This window comes from Macrotis lagotis, chromosome 2 (genome assembly GCF_037893015.1).
Source record: "Macrotis lagotis isolate mMagLag1 chromosome 2, bilby.v1.9.chrom.fasta, whole genome shotgun sequence".
Taxonomy (NCBI): domain Eukaryota; kingdom Metazoa; phylum Chordata; class Mammalia; order Peramelemorphia; family Peramelidae; genus Macrotis; species Macrotis lagotis.
Window position 1 is genome coordinate 204,393,847 of NC_133659.1, and position 24,325 is coordinate 204,418,171.

Genomic DNA, 24,325 nt, shown 5'->3' on the forward strand with positions numbered 1-24,325 from the left:
TAATTTGGTTTAATGTTATGTTAATCAAATTATCAAAGTACTTTATGAAACTTAATAAAGTAATAAAATGTATCTGGAAAAAATTATATAGAATATCAAGGAAAATAACAAAAAGAGAGAAATTAATGGAGAATATCTTCTAAATGTCGTTATATTATAAAGGAACAGTCAAAACCATCTAGCACTGCTTAAAAACTAGAAAAGCAGTTCATTGGAACAAACTATACAAGAAGTAATCAGAAAAAATGGAACTTAATAATAGAGTTCAATAAATACAAGTACAAATAAACAAGAAAACAAATTATTTAGACTGCAATTCTCCATTTTATTATAAAGCTAAAGAAGCCAGAAAACATTTTGGCAGAAATTTGGCTTAGACTAACACCTTATCTGAGTTTGCTTACAAATGGAGTAACTTCTAAATAGAGTAACTTAATACTAAATATCATACTGTCAACAATTAGAATATATTCTAAATAGATATATAAACATAATATTAAAATCATATTACCAAAATTAGCAGAGAAGTAGATCATATATCTTTCACAGCTGTGGCTAAGAAATTTATTATTAACCAAAAAAGGGGCAAAAGACAATTTATAACTGATAAAATAGATAACTTTGATTACATAAAATTTTAAAACTTCTATGCAAGCAAAATTAATATACCTAAGATAAGGAGGGAAGTAGTCAAATGGGGATTTCTTACAAACAATGCATATAATCTCATTGTTTTGGTCATGCATACATACACATGCATGTGTTGCTACAGTTATATATACATGTATATATAATGTATATATGTGTACATATAAAATCCCTAATGTAAAAAGTACACATATACACACACACACTCTCACCTCTACTATTACCCTATTAATTCAAATTTATTTCTGTGCTCAACTAAATGTGTATTCTTCCCTCTTTTGACCAGTTTGGATGAAAAGTGAGATACCCCAGTTTCTTTATTTGTATAATCTTATGTGAGATTTTTTCCTCTAGTGGATTTCTTTGCCCTTTTCTTCCCTTTGCTCTTTTAAGTCATCAAAGCATAACAAGATCACTTTCAGTCACTCTGTCTTGTTTGACCTGATGAAATTCAAGCTCTCCCAAAATCCCTTGCACTCTCCTAAATTTCTCCTCCAAACAACTTTAAAACAAACACCTCGGGGCAGCTAGGTGGTGCAGTGGATAAAGCCTGGAGTCAGGAGTACTTGGGTTCAAATCCAGTCTCAAACACTTAATAATTACCTAGGTATATGGCCTTGGGCAAGCCACTTAACCCCATTTGCCTTGCAAAATCCTAAAAAAAAAAAAACCCTCAAAAAAAATTCTGGATTGGCAGAACCCACAAAAGGATGGGATGAAACAAATCACCTCCAACATTTCTCATTTTTCTTCTTCCCTCATATTAATCAATTTGATAGGTGTGAGTTGTTTTAATTTGCATTTATTTATCTAATCAATAGTGATTTTCAACATTTTTATATGATTATGGATAGCTTTGATTCCTTCTGAAATCTGCTTGTTCAAATCTTTGACCATTTATCAATTAAGAAGCTTCATTCTGTTCCAATATTTCCCCCCAAACTCTATTTACTTATATAACTCTTTATTTTTTTTTTTTGCTATCTCCAGTTTTTTTATTCTTTTTTTTGGATTTGAAAATTTTATTTCTTTTGAGCTTTACAATTTTCCCCCTAATCTTACTTCCCTCCCCCCACCCCCCACAGAAGGCAATTTGCCAGTCTTTACATTGTTTCCATGCTATACATTGATCCAAATTGAATGTGATGAGAGAGAAATCATTTCCTTAAGGAAGAAACATAAAGTATAAGAGATAGCAAGATCAGACAGTAAGATATCAGTTTTTTTTTTCTAAATTAAAAGTAATAGTTCTTGGTCTTTATTCAAACTCCATAGTTCTTTCTCTGGATACAGATGATATTCTCCATTGCAGACAACCCCAAATTGTCCCTGATTGTTGCACTGATGGAATGAGCAAGTCCATCAGGGTTGATCATCACCCCCATGTTACTGTTAGGGTGTACAATGTTTTTCTAGTTCTGCTCATCTCACTCAGCATCAGTTCATGCAAATCCCTCCAGGCTTCCCTGAATTCCCATCCCTCCTGGTTTCTAATAGAACAATAGTGTTCCATGACATACATATACCACAGTTTGCTAAGCCATTCCCCAGTTGAAGGACATTTACTTGATTTCCAATTCCTTGCCACCACAAACAGGGCTGCTATGAATATTTTTGTACAAGTGATGGTTTTACCCTTTTTCATCATCTCTTCAGGGGATAGACCCAGTAGTGGTATTACTGGAAACCTCCTACTTCATCTCTGGAATTATAATTGAACTTGTGTCCAAGATGTTTCTTAATTTGAGGTTTTACTTAAAGATATTTTGGAGACATTCTTTTCTTCTGAATTTATGTTTTTCATGTCCCTGGCCCCATTAATAGCTTTTTTATTTTCTCATACTTTTGGACTTCAGACTTTGCCAGGAACAGGCTCAGTATGCTCTGAGTGTCTGGGTTGATTTTAGTGTCCTTTAGGTTTCTACTGCTGGTCTCTTGGGAGTATTTGCTTTATTAGTCTAGGCTCTCAGAGGCATGTTTAAAGTTCCCCAAATGGAGGGCAGCTAGGTGGCACAATGAATAGACCACTGGCCCTGGAATCAGGAGGACCTGAGTTCAAATATAACCTCAGACACTAAATAATTGCCTAGCTGTGCGTCATTGGGCGAGTCACTTAACCCCATTGCCTTAATTAAAAAAAAGAAAGAAAGAAAATAAATAAAGTTCCCCAAATGGTCTGATCCGGGGCAAAGTTTGAACAGTACCTTACTGGCATGAGCTCTGCAAGTTTCTGACCTGAGTTTGAGTCTGGGCAACACATCTATGGCTTTACCTCACTTGACATTTCAGTAGACTATTTTTGGACTCAGATACTATTGGTTAGCTTGGATGCTGTTGATTAATATGAAAAGAACTGCAGACTCCCTTTTAGTCTAAGATTCTAACTTTGGTTATTCTACTTTAGGCTTCATACTGAGTGGAAGTTAGAACTGAGATCCTAGGGTCAGAGTCAGACAGCTTTTGTTTGCTTCTGAATTTGCTCCTTGCTCAGTACATAGTCTGTAATGTTGTTCTTCATCTTAGAATGTTACCTGTAGATACTGGATCCTTCCTCAGTCAGCCCTAGATCCATGATCTGGAATAAGGTGGTCTCTGATAGAAAATCCTGTTGGAATCTATTTATGAATACTGCAAGGGTAGGTCCCTTTTTGCTAGATTTGGAATCTCTTCCTACCCTGATGCATTAGAATGTTCTACATAGGCATTCCTGGCTAGGTACCATTTCCATTAAAAAAATAACCTCTTGGGGTGGCTAGGTGGCAAAGTGGATAGAGCACCAGCCCTGGAGTCAGGAGCACCTGAGTTCAAATGTGACCTCAGACACTTAATAATTACCTAGCTGTGTGGTCTTGGGCAAGCCACTTAACCCCATTTGCCTTACAAAAAAAAAAAACCTAAAAAAAATGACCTCTTTCTCTCTCCCTCTCTATTCCAACCTGTGTTGGAAAAATGACTTGTGGTTTTTTTTTCTTGGATTTTCCAATCATATCTCAGTTCAGTGTATTTCCTGGGTCAGTTTAGAGAGTTGTTATGGAGTAAAGCTTGACTCTACTTTTTCTTCTATTCTTCCATCTCGTTTCTTCCACTTTATTTCTACATTATAATCTATGTGTGTATACAATCTTCCTACAAGTTCAAATGAGTTAGGTTCATGAACTGTCCATTTCCCCATCCCTTTTTCCATATTTGTTTTTCTTCTAATACACACCAATTATGAGGAATAAGTTTCTCTCTCTTCCTTATTTCTACCATAACATACTCCTTTTTCTTTATTCTCTTAAACCAAGCAAAACAGTACAAAAGTCCAGGCCCTGAAATTGTCTTTCTTTGTTCTCTTTTTGGCTCTTAGGCTTTTTCCAAGGGTTAAATATTGTCTTGCCCTCTTATAGGGTATAAACACATTATCATTTAATCTCTTCAAATTACTTTAAAAATTGTATCTCCCAAAGTTTTCCTTATATTTTATTTTGCACTGAAAAGTATCTACCCAGTTCTGGTTCTCCCAGCAGGAATGCTTAATGTATTCTATTCTTTTATTCTATTATTTAATTTCTCATCTATAGGAATTATACAGGAAATTATACAGTAATTATATATAGAATTATACAGGAAAAAATATTTTGAATTGTAAAGCTTTTTCTTTTGCCCTTTGGTATATTATAATCCAAGATTTCCTTTCTTTTGAAATAGTTGCTGCTAAATCTTGCATGATCTTAATTAAGGAACTAAGATTCCTTAATTAATGAGAGTTTTTAATCATGTTACTTGTAATTTTTTTAATTTAATCTAAAAACTCTGAATTTTGGCTATGATATTTTGTAGTGTGTCCGATTTGGGATTTCTTTAAGGATACAATTGGTGTTTTTTTTCTGAATTTAATTCAAATCTAATAGTTCTGGGCAGTTTTCTTTTAGAAACTGATTTGGTCTATGGTATCCAACTTGTTCCAACTATTTTGTCATTTTAAAAATCTTTTTGGAGGGTGGCTAGGTGGTGCAGTGGAGTCAGGAGTACCTGGGTTCTCTTTGGCCTTGGGCAAGCCACTTAACTCCATTTGCCTTGCCAAAAAAAAAAATCTTTTTTGGTTCTTTATTTTGTATATTCTTGAAGAACTTGTGATCCAACTAAGGTTCCCCCCCAAAAAAAAACTCTGTGGTTTTCTCCTTCTAATGATTTATTTATATTTTATCATAGTAATTTTTTTATTATAAGAGGGTTCTTCCCTTTGTTTTCTCATATAGATATTAAATTAGATGATTTTTTTTTACTACAACCATGCTCTCCCTCTTCTTGCAATGTTAGGTGAATTAAACTACTCAAATCCTAACTTTCACTGAAGTCTTAGTGCTAGACAATATTATACACTCCTCTGCTATGTTATAGAGGGCGCTGCTCTCTGCTCTATTAGTACAAGAATGCCTGAAGCCAGGTTCCAACTTCTACAATTCTGTTCTGTTGTTATCCTGGCCCAGAGACAGGAGATAGATTAGTAGCATACTCACTCTGACTTCTGGATTTTACACAATTATTCATGCTGACTTGGTCAACTTCTTTGGGCAGTTACCTACTAGAAATCTGTGGCTTCAGGATTCAAACCCATTGGTGGCCTGACCCAGATTAGTGGGCTTCAGCCTGGGCCCTCCCCTTGGAGACCCAGGACCCTTAGGTATGCTAGTACCCATGGTTTCCTTGTTTAGTTATGAACTCATAGTTGTGAGGTTTCAGACTCTGGCCTGCATCTTAGCAACTGGAGTGGTCCCACCAGTATTACTGGCTTCCCAAATACCAGGAGCTTTCTTCTCTTACAGGCCTTCTTTAGGTCTTGTGTCCTTCTCTTGTGCTTTATGGGTTGGAAGATATCAGTGGGGCTTTTTTTTGGTTTTAAAATTCCATTTAGAATTTGGTATTTGTTGTTAATAGGTGTTTCTAAAGGGTGATGGGCCAATTTATATCTCTTTGAGAGGCCATCTTAACCAGAAGTTTAATTTTTGCATATTTCAAAGCACTTCCATAACATTTTCTCATATGATTTTTATAGTAGTGCAAGCAGGTAAATAGAATGGCTGTTAATATCTCTATCTCACCAAGGAAGAAAATGACAATAAGGATAAGTGACAATCAAGGTATTTATCCAGTTGGTGGCTAAGAGTAGCCTAGAGGATATATCTTCTACCTCCAGGGTTCTTTTTGCTTCCTCACTTTGCTTTTCCTAGTTATATTCTACCAGCACATGAATGCAAAGCTCTATTTTTTTTTCCTATGTACTTTTCCTATAGATGAAATGAATTTGAGCTATGTATAAAATTGCTGTCCCTATATTGTATAGATTTACATATATATGCGCATATATATTTTTTAAGTAAAGTCGTTTATTGAATACAATGAGATGGGGGGGTGGTGGAGGACACTTTCAGAATGAAGAGAAGCCTCCGGATGGGCGGTGGAGTTGGCGTGGGAAGAAACAGAGTTAGCCACCCGGTTAGAGATGAGGCAGAACTGTGGCAGGTCAATCGCCTAAAACTATATTCGAGAAAGTAAGAGTTCTGTGCTGGGGTCATATACGCCTAATGATGCCCTTGGACACCAGGAGGATGATCACAACGATCAGCAGAATAGTTAAAGCCACTGCGAAGACGTTGAGACACTTGGCCGTGGTTGCGTAGCTCTGGGCCCCATTCAGGTCACCCGCTTGTTTCCGTTCCTTGGCCTTCATGGAAAAGGCCAACGCCAGAAAACCCAGGCAGCAAACGTTCATGTACACCATGTTGAATATGGACCAGAGAAAGAAATCCTTCGGGGGAGACTCTGCGGATTGGATGGTGATGACAGTGGTGCTTGAATCCTCCTTGTTGGAAGGAGGAAAAGCGGGGACTATCTGACCAGAGTTCATAGTGTGGGAAGGCTGAAAAGTCTTCAACCCGCCCAACATAGTATCTGGCACATCATATGTCCTTGGTTTTTAATGAGGATCTTTGACATCACAGATGATGTCTTGATTTGCTCGTGAATTGGATTTGTGAGGTAGAATTGCAAAAGCAGTCGGACCCACTCTCTCTTTGTAGAGTCATCAAAGTCTAGAGGCAAGATAAAAGTCAAGAGGACTGGTAATGGTCTAGGCTGCAGTGGATAACCCTTTGGGCATCTTCAATGGATGTGTGGGATGTTCAGGAAGGACTAGCACCTCTAGCATGAAGGCATGTTGAGCCCTTTCCAGAAAAGCTCCATCTCCTTTGGTATCCACCTGTCACCCAATCATACCTGTGGCCTCAAGAAGCAATAGCAATAGCAACTGCAGCATCCATATCCTAGAAAAAATCCTCCTGGCAGACAGGCTAAACCTGGTTGAGGGTAACCAACAGGTCTCAAATCCATGGGTGAGTTAGGGGAATGCCTACCCCAAGCATGTGAAGACTTCCCTCACCAGAATGGGTGGATGGGAACAATTTGTTCCACTGGTCATGAAGGTAACTGGCATATAATAATCATATAAATATTGACTATTATTAGTTATTATTATTATTATATTATTATTATTGTTACTTTTTGCACTATTATACTCTTTCATCCATTCTGGGAATTTCAAATATTGCCTTTATATATGGGCATACATTTTCTCTTCTAATTTCACTTTAATTTTCAGTATTTTTTTTTTCCGCAGGTGGATCACATTCTTTATGGTAAGTCCATCACAAAAGTTACTTCCATATTTTTCCACCATTGCCATTGCTGATCGCAACTCCCTCCTTTCGAATTTCTCCACTACCATGCACTATATTTTCTCTCTCCTTTCACTCTGACTCTGCTGTAGGGTAGCTGAGTGGCACAGCAGACAGATCCCCGGCTCTGGGGCCAAGAGGCCCTGAGCCCCCATACCAACCCTTAGGCCCAGCATCCACCTGGCCCTATGGTCCCAGACAGGCCATCCAATCCCAGCCCCTTGCAAGAAGTAAAAAAGAAAATGTGTTATATCTGACCACTCTCCCCCCATGGTCCATCCTCTCCTCCATCAATCACATGCCCCCCTTCCCCCTGTCCCCCCCTTCTTCTTACTCCAGATGCCTATACCCCATTGAGTATATATGCTGTTTCCTCTCCTAGCCACCTCTGAGGAGAGCGAAGATTCCCTCATTCCCCCTTGCCTTCTCCCCTTCCATATCATTGCAATAGCTCATTGTAATAAAGAAAAATCTTATTATATGAAATATCTTGGCCTATTCCCCCTCTCCTTTTTCTTTCCCATTACATTTCAGTAAGTATTATGGAAGTACACTATATACTAGGGATGTTGGGGGAAAGGGGAATGGAAATACTAAGCTTAAAAAGAATGTTACTTAATAGTGCTTAGAGTTTATTAGAGGCAATGTCATTAATCTACATTATTAAATTTTTCTCCATCACTTTCTTGAGGCTAGAAATCAACAGAACAATAAATCAGCTTGTAGAATTTCATGGTTTCTGGGGTGTATAAATGCTCGTAAAGAAAATTTTCAATTGATTCTTCTGAATTTGCAGGGACTAACTCCCACACACTCCTGGATATGCAGACAACCTTTTCTAAGAACCTAGATTCTGGTATGGAGATAGGATACATAAAAATAACTACAATACAAAAGAATACATGATTTGATAAGAGGCAAGATATGTGAAGTCCAAGGGGAAAGAAAGACCATTTTCTACCTGGCCATATCAAGGAAGCATCATGGAAGAAATGGTATTTGAATTAGCTTTCAATATCTAAGAGAGGGTCCCTCTGTGGATTGTAGATCTACAGCTATATCAAATGACTGATCATATGTGCTTAGTTTCTTTGGGGATAATGAAATCTATGTCTGCTTCTGGCATGTTTGATTCAGAACCGAAGCTCTTCAGAACCAGAATAGCATTGTACACTCTAAAAGCAACATGGGGCTGTCTGCAATGAAGAATACCATCTGTATCCAGAGAAAAAAATGTGGAGTTTGATCAAAGACCAAAAACTATTACCTTCAATTTAGAAAAAAAAAGCCTGTTATCTTATGTAATCTTGCTATCTCTCATACTTTATGTTTCTTCCTTAAGGATATGATTTCTCTCTCATCACATTCAACTGTGATCAATGTATACTATGGAAAAAATGGAAAGATTAACAGAATGCCTTCTGTGGGGGGGGAAGGAAACAAGAATGGAGGAAAATTGTAAAACTCAAAATAAATAAAATCTTTCTAAAAAAAATAACTGAAGCTCTTGACTTTTTGAGTATGGCAAATATTTTTCTTAGCCAGTGAGAAAGAAACCCAGTAAATCTTTAAAAGGAAATGATCTGCCCTTAGATGTCTCTTCTCTGTCTGCAAATTATGGTAGGATGATTCAAATCTATTCCTGTAGGAGTTCTGGTGCCCTTCTAGTAGTAAAAGTAGTAGCTAAATACTTAGCTAGATAATCTGAACTTGGGCCATGGTGTGCTCCACATGTTTTTCTCCTCTCTGCCCTGCCCCCATTTTGCATTCCCTCAGCACAGGTGACTGAACGGTAATCCCAAGGGAAACAAAGCCAGTTTTAGAGACAATCCTGTGAGTTCAAGAGGTTAGAGATCCTGAGTCCCTTGATTATATATGACTAGCAAATTATCCACTCTTGGAAAAGATGAACTAAAGTTGGAGCATAGGTCCTTTTATCTGCCACAGGTGTAAACATTAAGGAAACAGCAGTATAGAGCTGAAGTGAAATGCAAAATGTCTATTCATGAAATCAAAGCTTCATATTCTGAGATTTAAGTTTTTCCTCTCTGAAGAGTATAATTGTAAATATTATTGTTTGTTTATTTCCTTGTCTGCTGAGCATAATAGCAATTATGAGACTGAATTTTGTTTTAGATCCTTTGATCAATTTGTGCTTTTGAGTCATTTCTATGTTAAGCATTTATTTTTTGTGGAGGAAATAAATTTCTGACCCTTATTGGATTTACATCATATGTTAATACTTTTCTACTTTCCTATTTAGTCAGACTCCAGACTTGGCAAAACTTAAAACTTTAAGTAATTTTTTCTTAGGTAGCTGGGGTGCAAGTCTGATGAGCCAAGAGTTTGAGAAAATTAATCAGATGGCTAATGAGACAGAAAAGGGAAATGATAAAGGTTGCAGGGGATGTGGGAAAATTGGGACACTAATTCACTACTGGTGGAGTTGTAAATTCATCCAACCATTCTAGAGAGCAATTTGAAACTATGTCCAAAAGGCTATAAAGCTGTGCATACTCTTTTATCCAACAATAACATTACTAGATCTGTATCCCAAAGAAATCAAAAAAAGGGAGAAAGATCCACTTTTATAAAAGTATTTGTAGCAGGTCTTTTTGGGGTGCAAAGAATTGGAAATTGAGGTGATGCCCATCATTTGGGGGTGGTTGAACAAGTTGTAGTATATGAATGTAATGGAATATTATTGCTCCATGAGAAATAGGCAGGGAGATTTCAGAAAAATGTGAACTTACCTGAACAATTGTTGAGTGAAGAGAACAGAACCAGAATATTATACAAAGTAACAGCAACATTGTGTGATGATCATGTATGGTAGGCTTAGCTCTTCTCAGCAATACAGTGATCTAAGACAATTCTAAAAGACTTGTGATGGAAAATGCCATCCATATCAGATAAAAAACTTTTTGTTTCTTGTGGTTTTTCCTTTTTTTCTGATTCTTTTGCAGCATGACAAATATAGAAATATGTGTAACATGATTATGCATATATAATCTATATCAAACTACTTACTATCTTAGATTTGGGGGAAGAAAAGGTAGGAGGAAGAAACCTTTACAAAAATGAATATTCAAAACTATATATATATACATATATATAAAATTGGAAAAAATAAATTGAAAAAAATAAAAATTGGGGCAACAAAAATGAGCATACCCTTTGATCCAGCAATACCACTACTGGGTCTATACCCTGAAGAGATGATGAAAAAGGGTAAAAACATCACTTGTACAAAACTATTCATTGCAGCCCTGTTTGTGATGGCAAAGAATTGGAAATCAAGTAAATATCCTTCAATTGGGGAATGGCTTAGCAAACTGTGATATATATATATATGTATGTATGTCATGGAACACTATTGTTCTATTTGAAACCAGGAGGATGGGAATTCAGGGAAGACTGGAGGGATTTGCATGAACTGATGCTGAGTGAGATGAGCAGAACCAGAAAAATATTGTACACACTATCAGCAACATGGGGGTGATGATCAACCTTAATGGACTTTCTCATTTCATCAGTGCAACAATCAGGGACAATTTTGGGCTGTGTGCAATGGAGAATATCATCTGTATCCAGAGAAAAACCTGTGGAGTTTGAATAAAGACCAAGGACTATTACCTTTAATTTAGGAAAAAAAAACTGATATCTTACTGTCTGATCTTGCTATCTCTTATACTTTATGTTTCTTCCTTAAGGATATGATTTCTCTCTCATCACATTCAATTGGGATCAATGTATAGCATGGAAACAATGTAAAGACTGGCAAATTGCCTTCTGTGGGTGGGGGAGGGAAGTAAGATGGGGGGAAAATTGTAAGACTCAAAATAAATAAAATTCTATAATTCAAAAAAAAAATAGTGCTGTAGAAATTTTAAATGAGATTAGTATAGCATGACCTGTTCTTGATGAAGTCATGTTGGTTCTTTGTAAACAATGCTTCCTTTTCTAGCTATTTACCTACCATCTCTTTCATGATCTCTTCTATAATTTTCTTAGGAAATTTTGAAATGAAGTCTCTGTCTCTTTCTCTCTCTCTCTCTCTCTCTCTCTCTCTCTCTCTCTCTCTCTCTCTCTCTCTCCTGAGTGATATTCCCATATCAGTTATCTGTTGGGGATTTCAAACTGGCTGATCCATAGACACACAAACTCATCATATCTAAATGCATTTGAATATTTGGAAATGTGTATTTCCCTGATTATAATTTCCCAGATTGAGTCTGGTTTCATGGTTCATATTTGAAATTAGGATGAAATAAACCAACTGCATACCATCTAACACTTAACAAAAAGGAAATTTAATAGCAGAACTGTAGAAAAAATATTTAGTACATATGCAGTAATGGTTCAACTAGATTTAGCCCTACCTTGTCTCCATTAGGAAGGCTTCTATTCAGAAAAGTGTGTTGACTCTCAGGGCAAAAGGAAATCTGTCAATTAATCTACACATGCTAAACAGTTCTTTCTGGATACCAATTTCTCAGGGGCATTACTCCTCTACTCAATAAATTTCACTAGTTCCCCGTGATCTCTAGGATCAAACATACTTCTTAGTTTGATATTTAAAGTCATTTACAATCTAACTCCTGCCCCTCTTTGTAGCCTTATTAAACATTAATATACCTATACTTTTTTGGTGCATCCAAACTAACCTCCTTACTGTTCAGCAGTTGGAGAGCGAGCTCTGGAGAGTTCAAACATTTTTGGGAGAGTAGGTACATGTATACTTCAGGCAGTCACAAATAGATTGCTTTCAAGGACTTTTACAGAGTGGAACCTCTAGTAGCTCATCTGCCCATTTCCAACAGAAACACAGTGCACCAGGAGTACTTTCTAGAAGTTTCCATAAATTGAGGTAGGACATTAAAGCCTAAGTGCCTGTACCATATGTTGCTTTGGTCACTTCTTTTCTTTACACTAGCCTTGCTTGTTGTTTGTCCTTCATTTTTTTACAAAGGACATTACATGTAATAACTTGCACAAAAATTGAGTTTAAGTGAGTCAGAGTTGCACAAAATCATCAGCCTAATTCTTTCTTCCAGAATCATGGAAACCCAGTGGCAAGTCAAAAATCAAAATGATTGAAGTTGTCCAGGAATGCAGTGGGGAACTTTGGCATCTTTGCTGTTTGACCAGTGTTTAAGCATTTCACTTGCTTTAGCCACCTTCATGGTAGTTGAAACAAGTTGTTTTCATCTACCCATTCCATTTTTGGTCTGATCAGTCACAGTAGGACACACTGTAATTTGTCTCAAACATAGTGATGTCATTTTGGTCTTCTTTGATAATGAAGGACAAGAACCAATTGGCTATTGGAGGGGGTGGAGGGGATGTGAAGAGAAGTCTTCACACCTTTCTGGTAGACATCCTTCTAACTCCTCAACTGATTTGAGAACATCAGTTACCCTCAGCCTGAGTTAACCCTCTTGACAAGATAGTTTTGCTGAGATGTTGCTGCAGCACATGCTACAGGACAGGGGAGAATTAGGTGACAGGTGGATAATAAAGGTGGATGAGTAGCCTTAAAAAGGTTTCAGCAGATCCTCACACGCCCCGTACCCTCTCATACCAAATATGGACTCACTTATCTCACTAACACTGAGTATATTTGGGGGAGGGTACAATCCAACTTTTTTTTAATGATTTGTTTCCAAATACATGCAAAGATACTTTTTTAATATTCATTATTTTTGTAAGATTTTGAGTTCCACAATATCTTCTCTCCCTTGACATAACATAATCTGACATAGGTTATATATGTATAACTGTTTAACATATTTCCATATTAGTCATGTTGTAAAAGAAGAATCAGAATAAAAACGAAAGGTCCCTCTTCCCTTGAGAGATCTGTGTCATTTGTTAAGTTGTCTTAAATAAAAAACCATTAAAAAAGAAAAGGAAAAATAAGAATAAAACAAAACAAATTGAAAAAATTGAAAATAGTATATTTTGGTCTGCATTCAGACTCCATAGTTCTTTTTCTGAATGTGGATAGTATTTTCCATTTCAAGTCCTTAAGAATTGTCTTTGATCATTGTACTACTGAGAAGAGCTAAGTCTATCATAGTTGGTCAGTGTTTTTGCTGATGTGTACAATGTTTTCCTGGTTCTGCTCACTTCACTCAGCATCAGTTCATGTAAATTGCTCCAGGTTTTTCTGAAATCCACCTGCTCATGATTTCTTAGGGAATAATACTGTTCTATCACATTCATATACCACAATTTGTTAAACCATTCCCCAAATGATGGGCATCACCTCAATTTCCAATTCTTTGCCACTACAAAACAAACTGCTTTGTTTGCACTATTTCCCCCTATTTTATGATCTCTTTGCAGCCCAACTTTATTGAAGAATTGTTCATAATTTGGTTTCTTCCTCCCTTCCTTCCTGGTTCTTTACTGTTTTTTTTCTTCTAGAATCCAGTAACATTGAACTCTTTGCTATGATACTATATTTCTGATTTGATACTTTCCCTGGCTATTTCCCATGCCTAGAATTTTCTCCCTTTCCACTTTGGCCTCCTGACTTCCCTGGCTTTCTTCAAAATATACCTAAACTTCTACATCCTTGTGTAAGAAAACTTTTCCTGCTCTTCTCCTTAATGCCTTCCCTCTGTTTTCTCCAATTTAACCTTTATATATTTTGTTTATACCTAGTCATTTTTATGTTGTCTCCCCCCTTAAACTGTGAACTTCTTCAAGGCAGGAACTGTTGGGGTTTTTGCACTTTGTATTTTTAGAACTTGACAATCTTTGGCCACATATTGTTGGCACTTAATACTATCTTTTTTTAAATTTTTTTTTTTTAGCTTTTGCAAGGCAATAGGGTTGAGTGGTTTGCCCAAGGCCACACACACATTATTAAGTGTCTGGAGGCCTGATTTGGACTCAGGTACTCCTGACTCCTGTATCTGCTGCTCCACCTAGCTGGCCCATATACTATCTTCTTTCAATGGGTATGCCAGGAACTAATTATCAATTTTTTGCTTGTTTGTTTTTTTGCAAGGCAATGGTGTTAATCGGCTTGCCCAAGGTCACACAGCTAGGTCATTATTGTCTGAGGTCGGATTTGAACTCAGGTACTCCTGACTCCGGGCTGGTACTCTATCCACTGAACCACCTAGCCGCCCCTGTTGACCAATTGTTAATGTTAGGCAAGCACATATACCAGCAGGGGTAGGTACCCACAGTTTGGACTCATAAACTGAAAGTACAAGCTATCCTCTGGGGATACAGTCTCAAGTATGAATGCCCAGAGAGAATGCTACAAAAATACTGTAAACCCTATTATTTACAATGTTTACGAAGTTGTAACAATATAATAACAAAAATGTCCTTGTGTCTCCATTACTCCTGATTTTTTTTTCTGTGAAAGTATTATTTAGGGATTTGCTTTTACATAGCCATCGGTGTATTATTCTAATTCTCCTTCACTCTTAAGTTAATATTTTTAAAAATTTGTTATTATAGGGGCAGCTAGGTGGCGTAGTGGATAAAGCCCCGGGCCCTGGAGTCAGGAGGACCTGGGTTCAAATCCGACCTGAGACACTTAATAATGACCTAGCTGTGTGGCCTTGGGCAAGCTATTTAACCCCGTTTGCCTTGCAAAAAAAAAATTTGTTATTATGTTGATGTGCCACCACTTAAAGCTTTAGACATATAGGTTATTTCCAGATTTTTTCTTTCTATTAGGAATGATACTGGTATGAACATTTTTTTGTACAGAGAAGCCTTTTCCTCCTATCATCTCTTATCCTTCGGCTAGTCTAGAATTTCTTTCATCTTTACAATTTCTAGTCAATACGACGTCAGGAAAAGAGGGGGAGGAGGATTAAGGGTAAGAAAGAGTTACAGCCACTTCGGGAAGGCGAAAGGGAAGTCTTGAGGGCAGGAGGTGGCGACTTTACGCTGGTTCTGAAAACAGTTAGAGCTTCCTTAGGAGGTGTGGGGGAAGGGCGGCTGCCCGCCCGCCAGCCCCCTGACACCTGCTCCGGGGCGGGCCGGCAGCGGCGGCGGCTCACGCGCCTGCGCAGAGGGCGGCTCCGGGAAGGCTTCCCCACCTGCTGGGCAGGGCCGGGGAATGAACGCTTGCGCTCTGGGGCCCCGGGGGCTGGGTGGCGGGGGGGGGGGGGGGAGGGCGAGAGGGAGAGGAAGAGGGAAGTCTCCCGGGGGGGCGGGGCCTGGCCGGGCCGGAGGAGGAGAGGAAGTTCTCGCGGGAGTTCGGCGGCGGAGCGGAAGCGAGGCGGCTCTGGTGCTGCGGCTACCGGGCGGCGGCGGGCGCTGCTCTGCGGGGAGCGCCGGGGTCTCGGCTGCCGCTCGCTGCGGGTGGACGGGCCGGCGGGCCGGAGAGCGGGAGCGCGGCGCCACTGTGAGTGCGGCGCGCGGGCGGGCGGGCGGGGAGGCCGGGGCAGGCCCCGCTCTTTCCCCACCCCCCACTCCTTTTTCTTCCTTTTCCTCGGGGAGGAGGCCCTGAGGGGAAGGGCGCCTCAGGGCCGGGGCCCCCCTCGCCGCGGGGTGGGTAGGACTGCCGCCTCCACCCGCGGATGGGCAGCGGCGGGGCCGCCGCCTCTACCTGCGCTGACACCGCGCCCGAGTCGCCCCCTCCCCGCCTGACCCCCCCACTCTCTAGTCCTTGGGGACGCCCTCCTTCCCTTACGCCGCGACCCCCTAGGGAAGAGACCGCGCAGCTCCCCTGCTGGGGGCGTCTCGACTTCATCTTGCGTCGTTGGCTCGGGCTTTTGTGGACCCGGGCCGGCGAGAAGCAGAAATCCCTTACTGTCGGGTGATGACTGCTAATTGTGTGCCAGCCTCGGTGCAGGAAGCAGGGGCTTCCAGAAGAGGCCGACTGCCCGGTGGGCTTGCCCCCTCTCCCACGGGCCCAGCAGGCACCCCTCGTGGCCGCTGCTGCGGGGTGTCAGAACGAATTTCAATTTTTTTTATTTTATTAAACTTCAGGAACTCACCCAAGAAGCTTTCGTATGTCTGGGAAGAGAGGATAGGGAAACCATTTAAAATACATTGAGTTCTGTGACTTTATTGTTTTTTTTTTTTGATTAGCTTCACTGGAAAAAAAATTTGTGATGGAAGCTAGAAAAATGGGACATGTAGGAAGAATAAAAATCAATCACTAGAAATTTTATTTGGAATGTTTTGAATATAAAACGGATTAAAACCCTAGAAAATAATTCTGGGCCTCTTTATATATGGTAGTAAATATGAATTTCAATTTGAAGAAGATACTTTAGAGTTTGCATTGCAGCTTAAATTCAGTTACTTTTTGGTTTTAAGTTGAAATAAATTGAACAAGTATGTTAGAAAAAGAATTTCTGGGTTTTGTTTTTTCGTTCTTTATGAGCACCACCTTTCCAACCGTACCCTTTACTTATTGACTCCTCCCTAGGCATCTATCGTGTAAATAATTTTGATTATCCTCTAATCTTTAACTTATTTCGATTCAGTGTCCTATGGATATCAGCATTTCATCATTAATAGATTTTTTTGTTTATGTGCAGTTTTTTGCTTGCATTTTGTTTTCTCTTTATCACAAAAGGTAAAATTTTAACTTTGCTATTCCTATTCTTTCACCTATTGAGGATAGCAATAACTCTTTCCAGGTTGAGAAGGACCAAACCAGATGCACACTGGCTCTCTCTGTTTCTCTCACTCCATAAATATATTTATAGTTTTACATATATTTATATGCATTCACATTTATATATGTGAAATGTTCCACTGTGTTCTTTCATTCAACCGGAAGCATTGCCAGAGATGCATATGAGAGACTCAGGCTCCTCTCTTGGGGGTTTAGTGGACTCAAAGGATTGAATTCATCCCTAAGTAATTGACACTGCCTTAGGTCATAAGTGTAGTTCTCTCTTGATATTTGTATTGATTTTCTTCTAATCTCTTTCACTCTAGGATGGTCCTTTGTGTTTGCTTTAACCTGTAGGGGCCTTTCTCTTTTCTTGAATTGGCATCATTATATTAAACATTAGATTATTCTGGGGTTTCTGAGAGTGATATGAATTTAGACTGATTCAGTTGTGAATTTTTAAAAATGAAGACTTAAGGGACTTGAGATTCTTGTGAGCTCACTCTAATTGTAAATTCATGTATTAGAACTTGAAGACCTATGGTGGATCAGTTAAAATGTGCACCTCGGTAGTTACCTTCAGTTATTTACTCTGATCAGGTCCTTTGTTATTATCATCATTTTGTTTATCTAGTCCTTGAGAACCCCCTAGTCAGTCCTGGAGAAATGTGAGTGTATATTTCTCTTTCTTTGCCTCACTTAGCTGTTTCCTGGAGAAAAATCAGTTTCTCTTTGGGATTGTGTAATGTTTAACTCTTTTAGGTTTTTGCAAGGCAAATGGAGTTAAGTGGCTTGCCCAAGGCCACACAGCTAGGTAATTATTTAGTATCTGAGATCGGATTTGAACCCTGGTACTCCTGACTCCAGGGCTGGTGCTTTATTCACTGCACCACCTAGCCACCCCAAAATGACTTTTTTTTTTAGCTGTGTGGCCTTGGGCAAGCCACTTAACCCCATTTGCCTTGCAAAAACCTAAAAAAAAATGACTTTATTTTCACTTTTTTTTTTTTGCAAGGCAATGGGGTTAAGTGGCTTGCCCAAGGCCACACAGCTAGGTAATTATTAAGTGTCTGTCAGATTTGAACTCAGGTACTCCTGACTCCAGGGCTGGTGCTCTATCCACTGCGCCACTTAGCTGCGGGTAATGTTTGGCCCTTAACATCTTTTGATTTGTCTATCAGTACCAGAACAAAACATTTATGGTTTCTGTTCAAAGTCTAAAAACTTGTTTTGTGATCCATCTGAGGCGTTAAGATTTCATTGTAATGCAGGTGTTTTTGCATAGTAATCGTAACTATATTTAAATCAATTTCAGGAATATAAAGTATCATAATTTTTCAGTTCATTTAATCAGGATTCTTTGGCCAGTCTTTCTTATTCACTTCTTTGGTTGTAGCTAGTGTGTAGTACATTTTTCTGGTAACACATGTATCTTGACTTTCTGCAAAATGCCTACTATCCTAGAAAACAGGTTCTGCTATTAAATATATATATATTTCACTCCTTCATGAGAGTTGGAGTGGGAGTGGTTATGAGCCTGGAATATTGCATGTAATGTCAGGTGGATGAATTTTTGCTTAATTTTTTTTCTTAAAATAAAAGACAAGGTACTCAGGATAAGGGAAGAGTGGAAAATTACTTTTGGAAATGAATGATATAAAAACAAAAGACATCAATAAAAAGCAATTTATTTATTAAAAGTAATGTTAAACCAGTCATTTGAACTTCTTTCCTCCCCTTACACCTTAGGTCACCATTAACTAATCCCAGTTCTGTTTAGGCGTACCTGTAGGTTCTTTTCATTGTTTCTTTTCACTGTACTTTAGATTCATAATCAAGAACCTATAATGTGCTAATTGATCTGTGAAACAGAAATCCTACCCAATGCTTCTTTGGTCTTAGGGCACCTGTTGGGAAAGAAGAAACCTATTAACTTGGGAAAGATGAAACAATTCAGAATATAAATCTGATTTTCCTTTTGGGCAATTTGAATTTCATTATTTACTTAATTCCTAATAATTTTCTAGTAATAGGTTTCTGCATAGGCTACATGAGAGTGCTCATTTTTTCTTATAGCTTCTTTGGTACTTGTTTGTGACAACTAATATGAAGGTGTGCATTTTTTTTTTGTCATGTAGCACTTGTACTGCATTAAGAGTGAGAGTTTTGAAATCTGTTTAAGACATCCATTTTGTACTACCATAAATTAGAAAATCCTTAGCATTGCTCCTGTGAAAACTAGCCTCATTATTCAGAATTTACAGTTCCTCTATATTTGAAAATATTTTGAAACTTACTAGGTAAATTTTTTCATTATTATATGATTAACTTTTGTATATTTAGTTATTTATTTGATCCTATTACTACAGTAATGTGTGTGGTTGTGTTTTTTTTTTAAGCCCACTAAAAGTGTTTCTTAGTTTTCTTACTGAGCTGGTTTTTTACTAATGATGAGACTTCATTAAGGAACCAGGAACATCTAGATAAAGAACATGTTGACTCTTAAAGAATATTTGCCCACAGTGAATTGGACTTGGTTAGTTGAACATGGTACAGTAAGCTCAGGAATTTCCTTTTCTTGTGAATTTGCAAGAGAAGGAAATTAAGTGAAAGAAGGAAGAATTCAGTAAAAAATATTGTATGAACTTCTTTTGAAAGCAATCTTATAATCATGTAGTTGTACCTGAATAAAAATAAAAATGTCATTGCATACTGGAGTATTGAAAAGGTCATTTTTCAGATGTATGTTTAATGTTAATTAAGAGCTTAGAAGTTAGTCTTATGTGTTACATCCATTTCCCAAGAGAATGAAATGATGATATTACAGATATTAAGTTAAAAAAAATTGTCATTAAAATCTGTATAGATTCTAAATTTTAAATTTCAGATAGGGCCTATTTAGTTACGTAAAATTTTCTTTTTGCTTAATTGGGGGTGGAATTTTCCTTCCCATCTTCAGGACACACCCTTTTGAATCTTTTTAGCCAAGGAAATTTGGCTTACATTAGACAAATGTGGTATCATGTTGTTTATGGTGAAGGTTTTAATAACCTTCAGTAAACTTATTTTGATCACCACACCCGGGACACTTCTCTAAATTTTGTATTCCACATGTAAATTTTTTTTGGCATATCAACATTAATGCTAATTGGATTTGATATCTTGTTTTTGTATCAATCAAACCGTATTTTACATAGTAACAATTGCTGGTCTAATTTATGGCTTTTGGAATCTGCTAAAAACCTTCAGGTAATTTAAACAAGGTAATCAAAACTAAAATCATTGTAGAAAGCAGTAAGAACAATTTCGTATTATATAAAGTGCTTTGCTAAAGTACCATATAAATGTGAGTGATTATTGTTGTCTTCAGTTTCAAAATAACTTTAAATATGGATAACATTGTAGCATGCCCTTTGTTAGGTCTGGAGTAGAGCAAGGATGCTGGACTGATAACTAGAGCTGTTAGGTTAAGTTCTAGGTCAGTTCTGTTGCTAACTAATATCACTTTGGATAAATCACTTCATCATTCTGGGGTCTGTCATTTCTACAATGAAGAGGTCAGACTGATTCTTTGAGGTTCCTTCCAGTTAGAACATGCATTGATGAATTTATTAGGGTAGGTTAGCTTGTCATATGTAAGGTAGCCTTGAATTAAAGGATGCCTTTCCAGCTCATTGTTAGAAATTATTGTTAAGTTCATTGGCAGGTGTCTGGGAGAGGTAGCTAAGAGTTATATCATTAGTTATCTAATTTCTCCAAAATAATGTCTGTTTTCTAGGACCTTAGCCTGGAGTTATGTTAAAAAAAAAGTTTTGAATAAAAATAGCTTTTTTGTTGTCGGTTATTACTCTTGCTTTTTAATCCTAATTCAGCATAGTTCATCCCTTTCACAACTTTGTCATGTCCCTGTTTTTGTAAAGATTTCTTTATCATGCAATAGAAGGTCTTTAGAACCCCATAATTTTTATTTCAAGTTGACTCAGATCTTCACGATAACTTTTTCCATTCGTAAAATCATGGCTCAGCCATAACCCTGTATTAATATTCCCAATTGGCAGGAATAGGCAGTTGCAACTGTGTCAATCAGAACAATGTTCTAATTGCTAACTTGTAGGAGAACAAAAGAATAATGATCTTATGTGCCCCTCCTAAGATCTCTCAGGGGTGCTTGTTATCTGATCTAGGTGTCACTATAAATATCTGTCCCTATTCTTTAATTGTGGCAATGCCAAGTGCTATTTTTTCTTGATTTTGAGCATAGTGACTGAACAAGAATGAGAATTACAGTGTAAAAAAATAAGCTGGTATTCTCCCCTGACCTCACAAAAACTAAATTATGGTGTATTAACCGAGATTCACTTTCTCCCGTTGTTGCTGTGGCAAAAGAAAAAAGTCACTTGTTCAACTACTAATTATAATAACTTTTTTGTCTCCTTGATCTGGGAAAAGAAGCTTCTTTGTATTGGGACAAACCTGTGTGAGGATCTGATGCTTGGCCTTCTCCCCCATTTATTCCTCCAGATGCCTGGAACCTCCACTTTTGAAAGAAAATCCATTTTGAATGTCAGTGGCAGCACCACTTACCCAGTACTTCAGGTTTGAAACCTTACCTTTCTTACACCCCTCATCTTTAATGGCCAAAGCATCACTAAGTTTTGTCTTCTAATTTAATGATAGCTCTCACTTCCTTCCTAGTTCCCCTACTGCCATCTCTATAAGACCAAATATAGTAGCCTAATAGGTCTTCCCTCATTAACTTTCACTCACCCCATTGCTTATAATTCATGTTATCTATCTACAATCATGTAACTCTTTTAAACATCTTTTAGGAGCTTCCTATTATTTTTTAAGTTGAAACTGATCTTCAAAAACAGTTTTATAGCCTTAAAGTTTGCAGATTGCTTTATTCATCACTACTTTATGAGTTGGATAGTATTATTTTCAATGACCTTCAACAACCATCCCTTCACCCTGTTCTTTCTGCACCTATGTGTTTGCTTTTTTTCTCTTTTCCTAGAGTGCCCTCTCCCTTACTTTAATTTCCTACCCAACTAAAACAGTTTCTCCATAAAGCTTTCCTTGGTCACTTCTTCATCCCCCTCCTTTAGTTACTTTACACCTTTCATAAGAGATACCTATGTATAATTTGGTATTTGCATATGGTATAACTCCCTTCTAGAAGGCAAACACCAGAAAAATTATCTTTTGTGTCTGGTCTAACCATTGTTTTCCCTAGTACATAGCACAGTGTGCTATGCGTGGTAGGCACTTAAAAAGTTGTTAGGCTTGAATTTGGATTTTAGTTCATCAGGTCAGTTAGACATTCATTCTTGCCAAGGAATATATTGTTTTCTTTCAGGATCCTGATCTCTAGCTGTTTTTCTCAAGCTGGGAGATAAGAGGTACCTTGTAGTGGATGTGGTAGAAAAAATGTGGTAGTCAGAGTCAAAGGACCTGGATCGAAATTGCATTTCTGCTGCTTATTTTTTTTTTTTGTAAGGCAATGGGGTTAGGTGGCTTGCCCAAGGCCACACGACTAGGTAATTATTAAGTGTCTTGAGGCCGGTTTTGAACTCCTGACTCCAGGGCCAGTGCTCTATCCACTGCGCCACCCACCTAGCCCTCATTTCTGCTACTAATTAACTCTCCAGTGTAATGCAAGTCACTAACCTTTCTAGGCTTCTTCATCTCCACATTGAGGGGTTTATCATAAATGGTCTTTCTCAGGTCCCTTTCACCTCTAAACCAGATGATCCTTTGGGAGAGGGACACCAATCTCTGTGGGTATCTCTTTGTATTAAGGGAGGCATATTCAGGTACCTGTCTGCAGACAAAGACACTAGGAACTTTGCTCGTAATTCCTTGACCATGCTGTGGGACAAATGGAATGGCTGTTCTGGCTATAGGTGAAAAATGGTACCAAGGTAGCACTCTCTTTGAAGTAGCTTTTCTTTTAAACATAAATAGGGTAAGCTCCTTATTCATTCCCCTCTTCACCTTTTAGTCTTTGAAGGTAGGCTGAACAAAAGGGAGAGGGATAAGAAAAGCATTCTAAGTCTGAAACTTATTCTCTGACTTGGGTGTTGAGAAATGGCAACTAGCCAACCTTAGGTTCCCATGAGGTTTCACAGCTGGTTTTCCAGTGAGGGAGAATGGAGGAAGGGTTGGTTTTGGAGAGCAAATTCAACTAGGGGATTGCTGTCTCTTTTCTCATGAGCAGCTTTCTTAGGTGGCAAGCGGAGTAGGACAGGAGGAAGACTTGATTGAGGATCCTGATTATGTTTATATTCAACCAGTTAAAAAGAAGCAAGTCTGGAACTGAATAGCCTTAGTTGATGTTGCCATTGACCAGTTTATCATCAGTTGGGGCCTTAGGACTGAGGCTAAAATAAAGAAGGAGGAGGAGAAAGGGAGCTTCAGCCAAGCCAGGGGATTTGAAGGCTCAATATAGCCTGGCATATTGTCAGGTTGGGGCTATCATTGTTGGGGGCCACCTTTGACTCTCACTTAACTTTTAACCTTCTCCTTTCAGGTCAGAATCTTAAGTCTCCTCTACAAGCAGTTCCAACAAATCAGATCTCAGGGAGGGAGGAGAGTCTGAGCCCAGATAGTCTGGCAGCTGCAGCAGGGAAGTCTCCATTCCCTCCTGCCCCAAGCTGCTAAGCACTTATCAGCTCTCAGCATGGAAGCCATCGCCAAATACGACTTCAAAGCCACGGCAGATGATGAGTTGAGCTTCAAAAGAGGTGACATCCTCAAGGTAAGGGTTGATGCTCAATGTCAGTCCCTCATCTAGCCCACCAGTCTTTCTTATTCAGAAATCCAAAGAAACATTGCTTGCTTTTCCATTTTCACAATATAGTTACTCTCTTTAAATCTGGATAGTTTGAGATAATTGCTGAATGAAATGTTAATTATCACTTTGAAGTTGATATGGTTTTTTTTTAATTGCCTTATTTGCTTCAGTCAATTGTCAAGCATTTATCCTGTTTCCTATGTTGGTATACATGGATTTGACATCAGACATTGCTTTATGTGATTGAATAAAATGATTGAATTGGTCAATAAGTAAACATTTTTTATAAGAAAGATTTGGATTTGTAGGGTTGATATCAAACTGAATTGTGCAAAAGCATCAAGTTATGTTCATCTTATAAGATAGTCATGTATCAACATTGCTATTCCATGTACTGAAGTTCAGAGTAGCAAGGAGAATCTTTCCACTTGAGAAATTAATTTTGTTTCCAGATATTTTGAAGGTTAGAATACTTTCCAGACCTTGATAAACCAGTGTTAGTTAGCTGTGTATTTTCATCCCTTTAAACAGAAGTCATCTTGAGGGATAAATAATAAG

General features: G+C 38.1%; 1 protein-coding gene across 3 annotated transcripts in view; it reads left to right on the top strand.

The window, feature by feature from the left end:
- The first annotated feature begins 6,764 nt into the window (after window positions 1-6,764).
- Window positions 6,765-24,325, top strand: part of GRB2 (growth factor receptor bound protein 2) — a 111,125-nt gene continuing 93,564 nt past the window's right edge. The window contains exons 1-3 of one of the 3 annotated variants that reach the window (XM_074224590.1): window positions 15,617-15,747; window positions 21,493-21,567; window positions 23,504-23,731. In XM_074224590.1, the coding sequence (XP_074080691.1) occupies window positions 23,654-23,731 (78 nt within the window). In that variant the 5' untranslated portion in view covers window positions 15,617-15,747; window positions 21,493-21,567; window positions 23,504-23,653. Of the gene's footprint in view, window positions 7,113-15,616; window positions 15,748-21,492; window positions 21,568-23,503; window positions 23,732-24,325 lie in introns of those variants that run through there. The other 2 variants (XM_074224591.1, XM_074224589.1) reach the window with 2 other exon arrangements.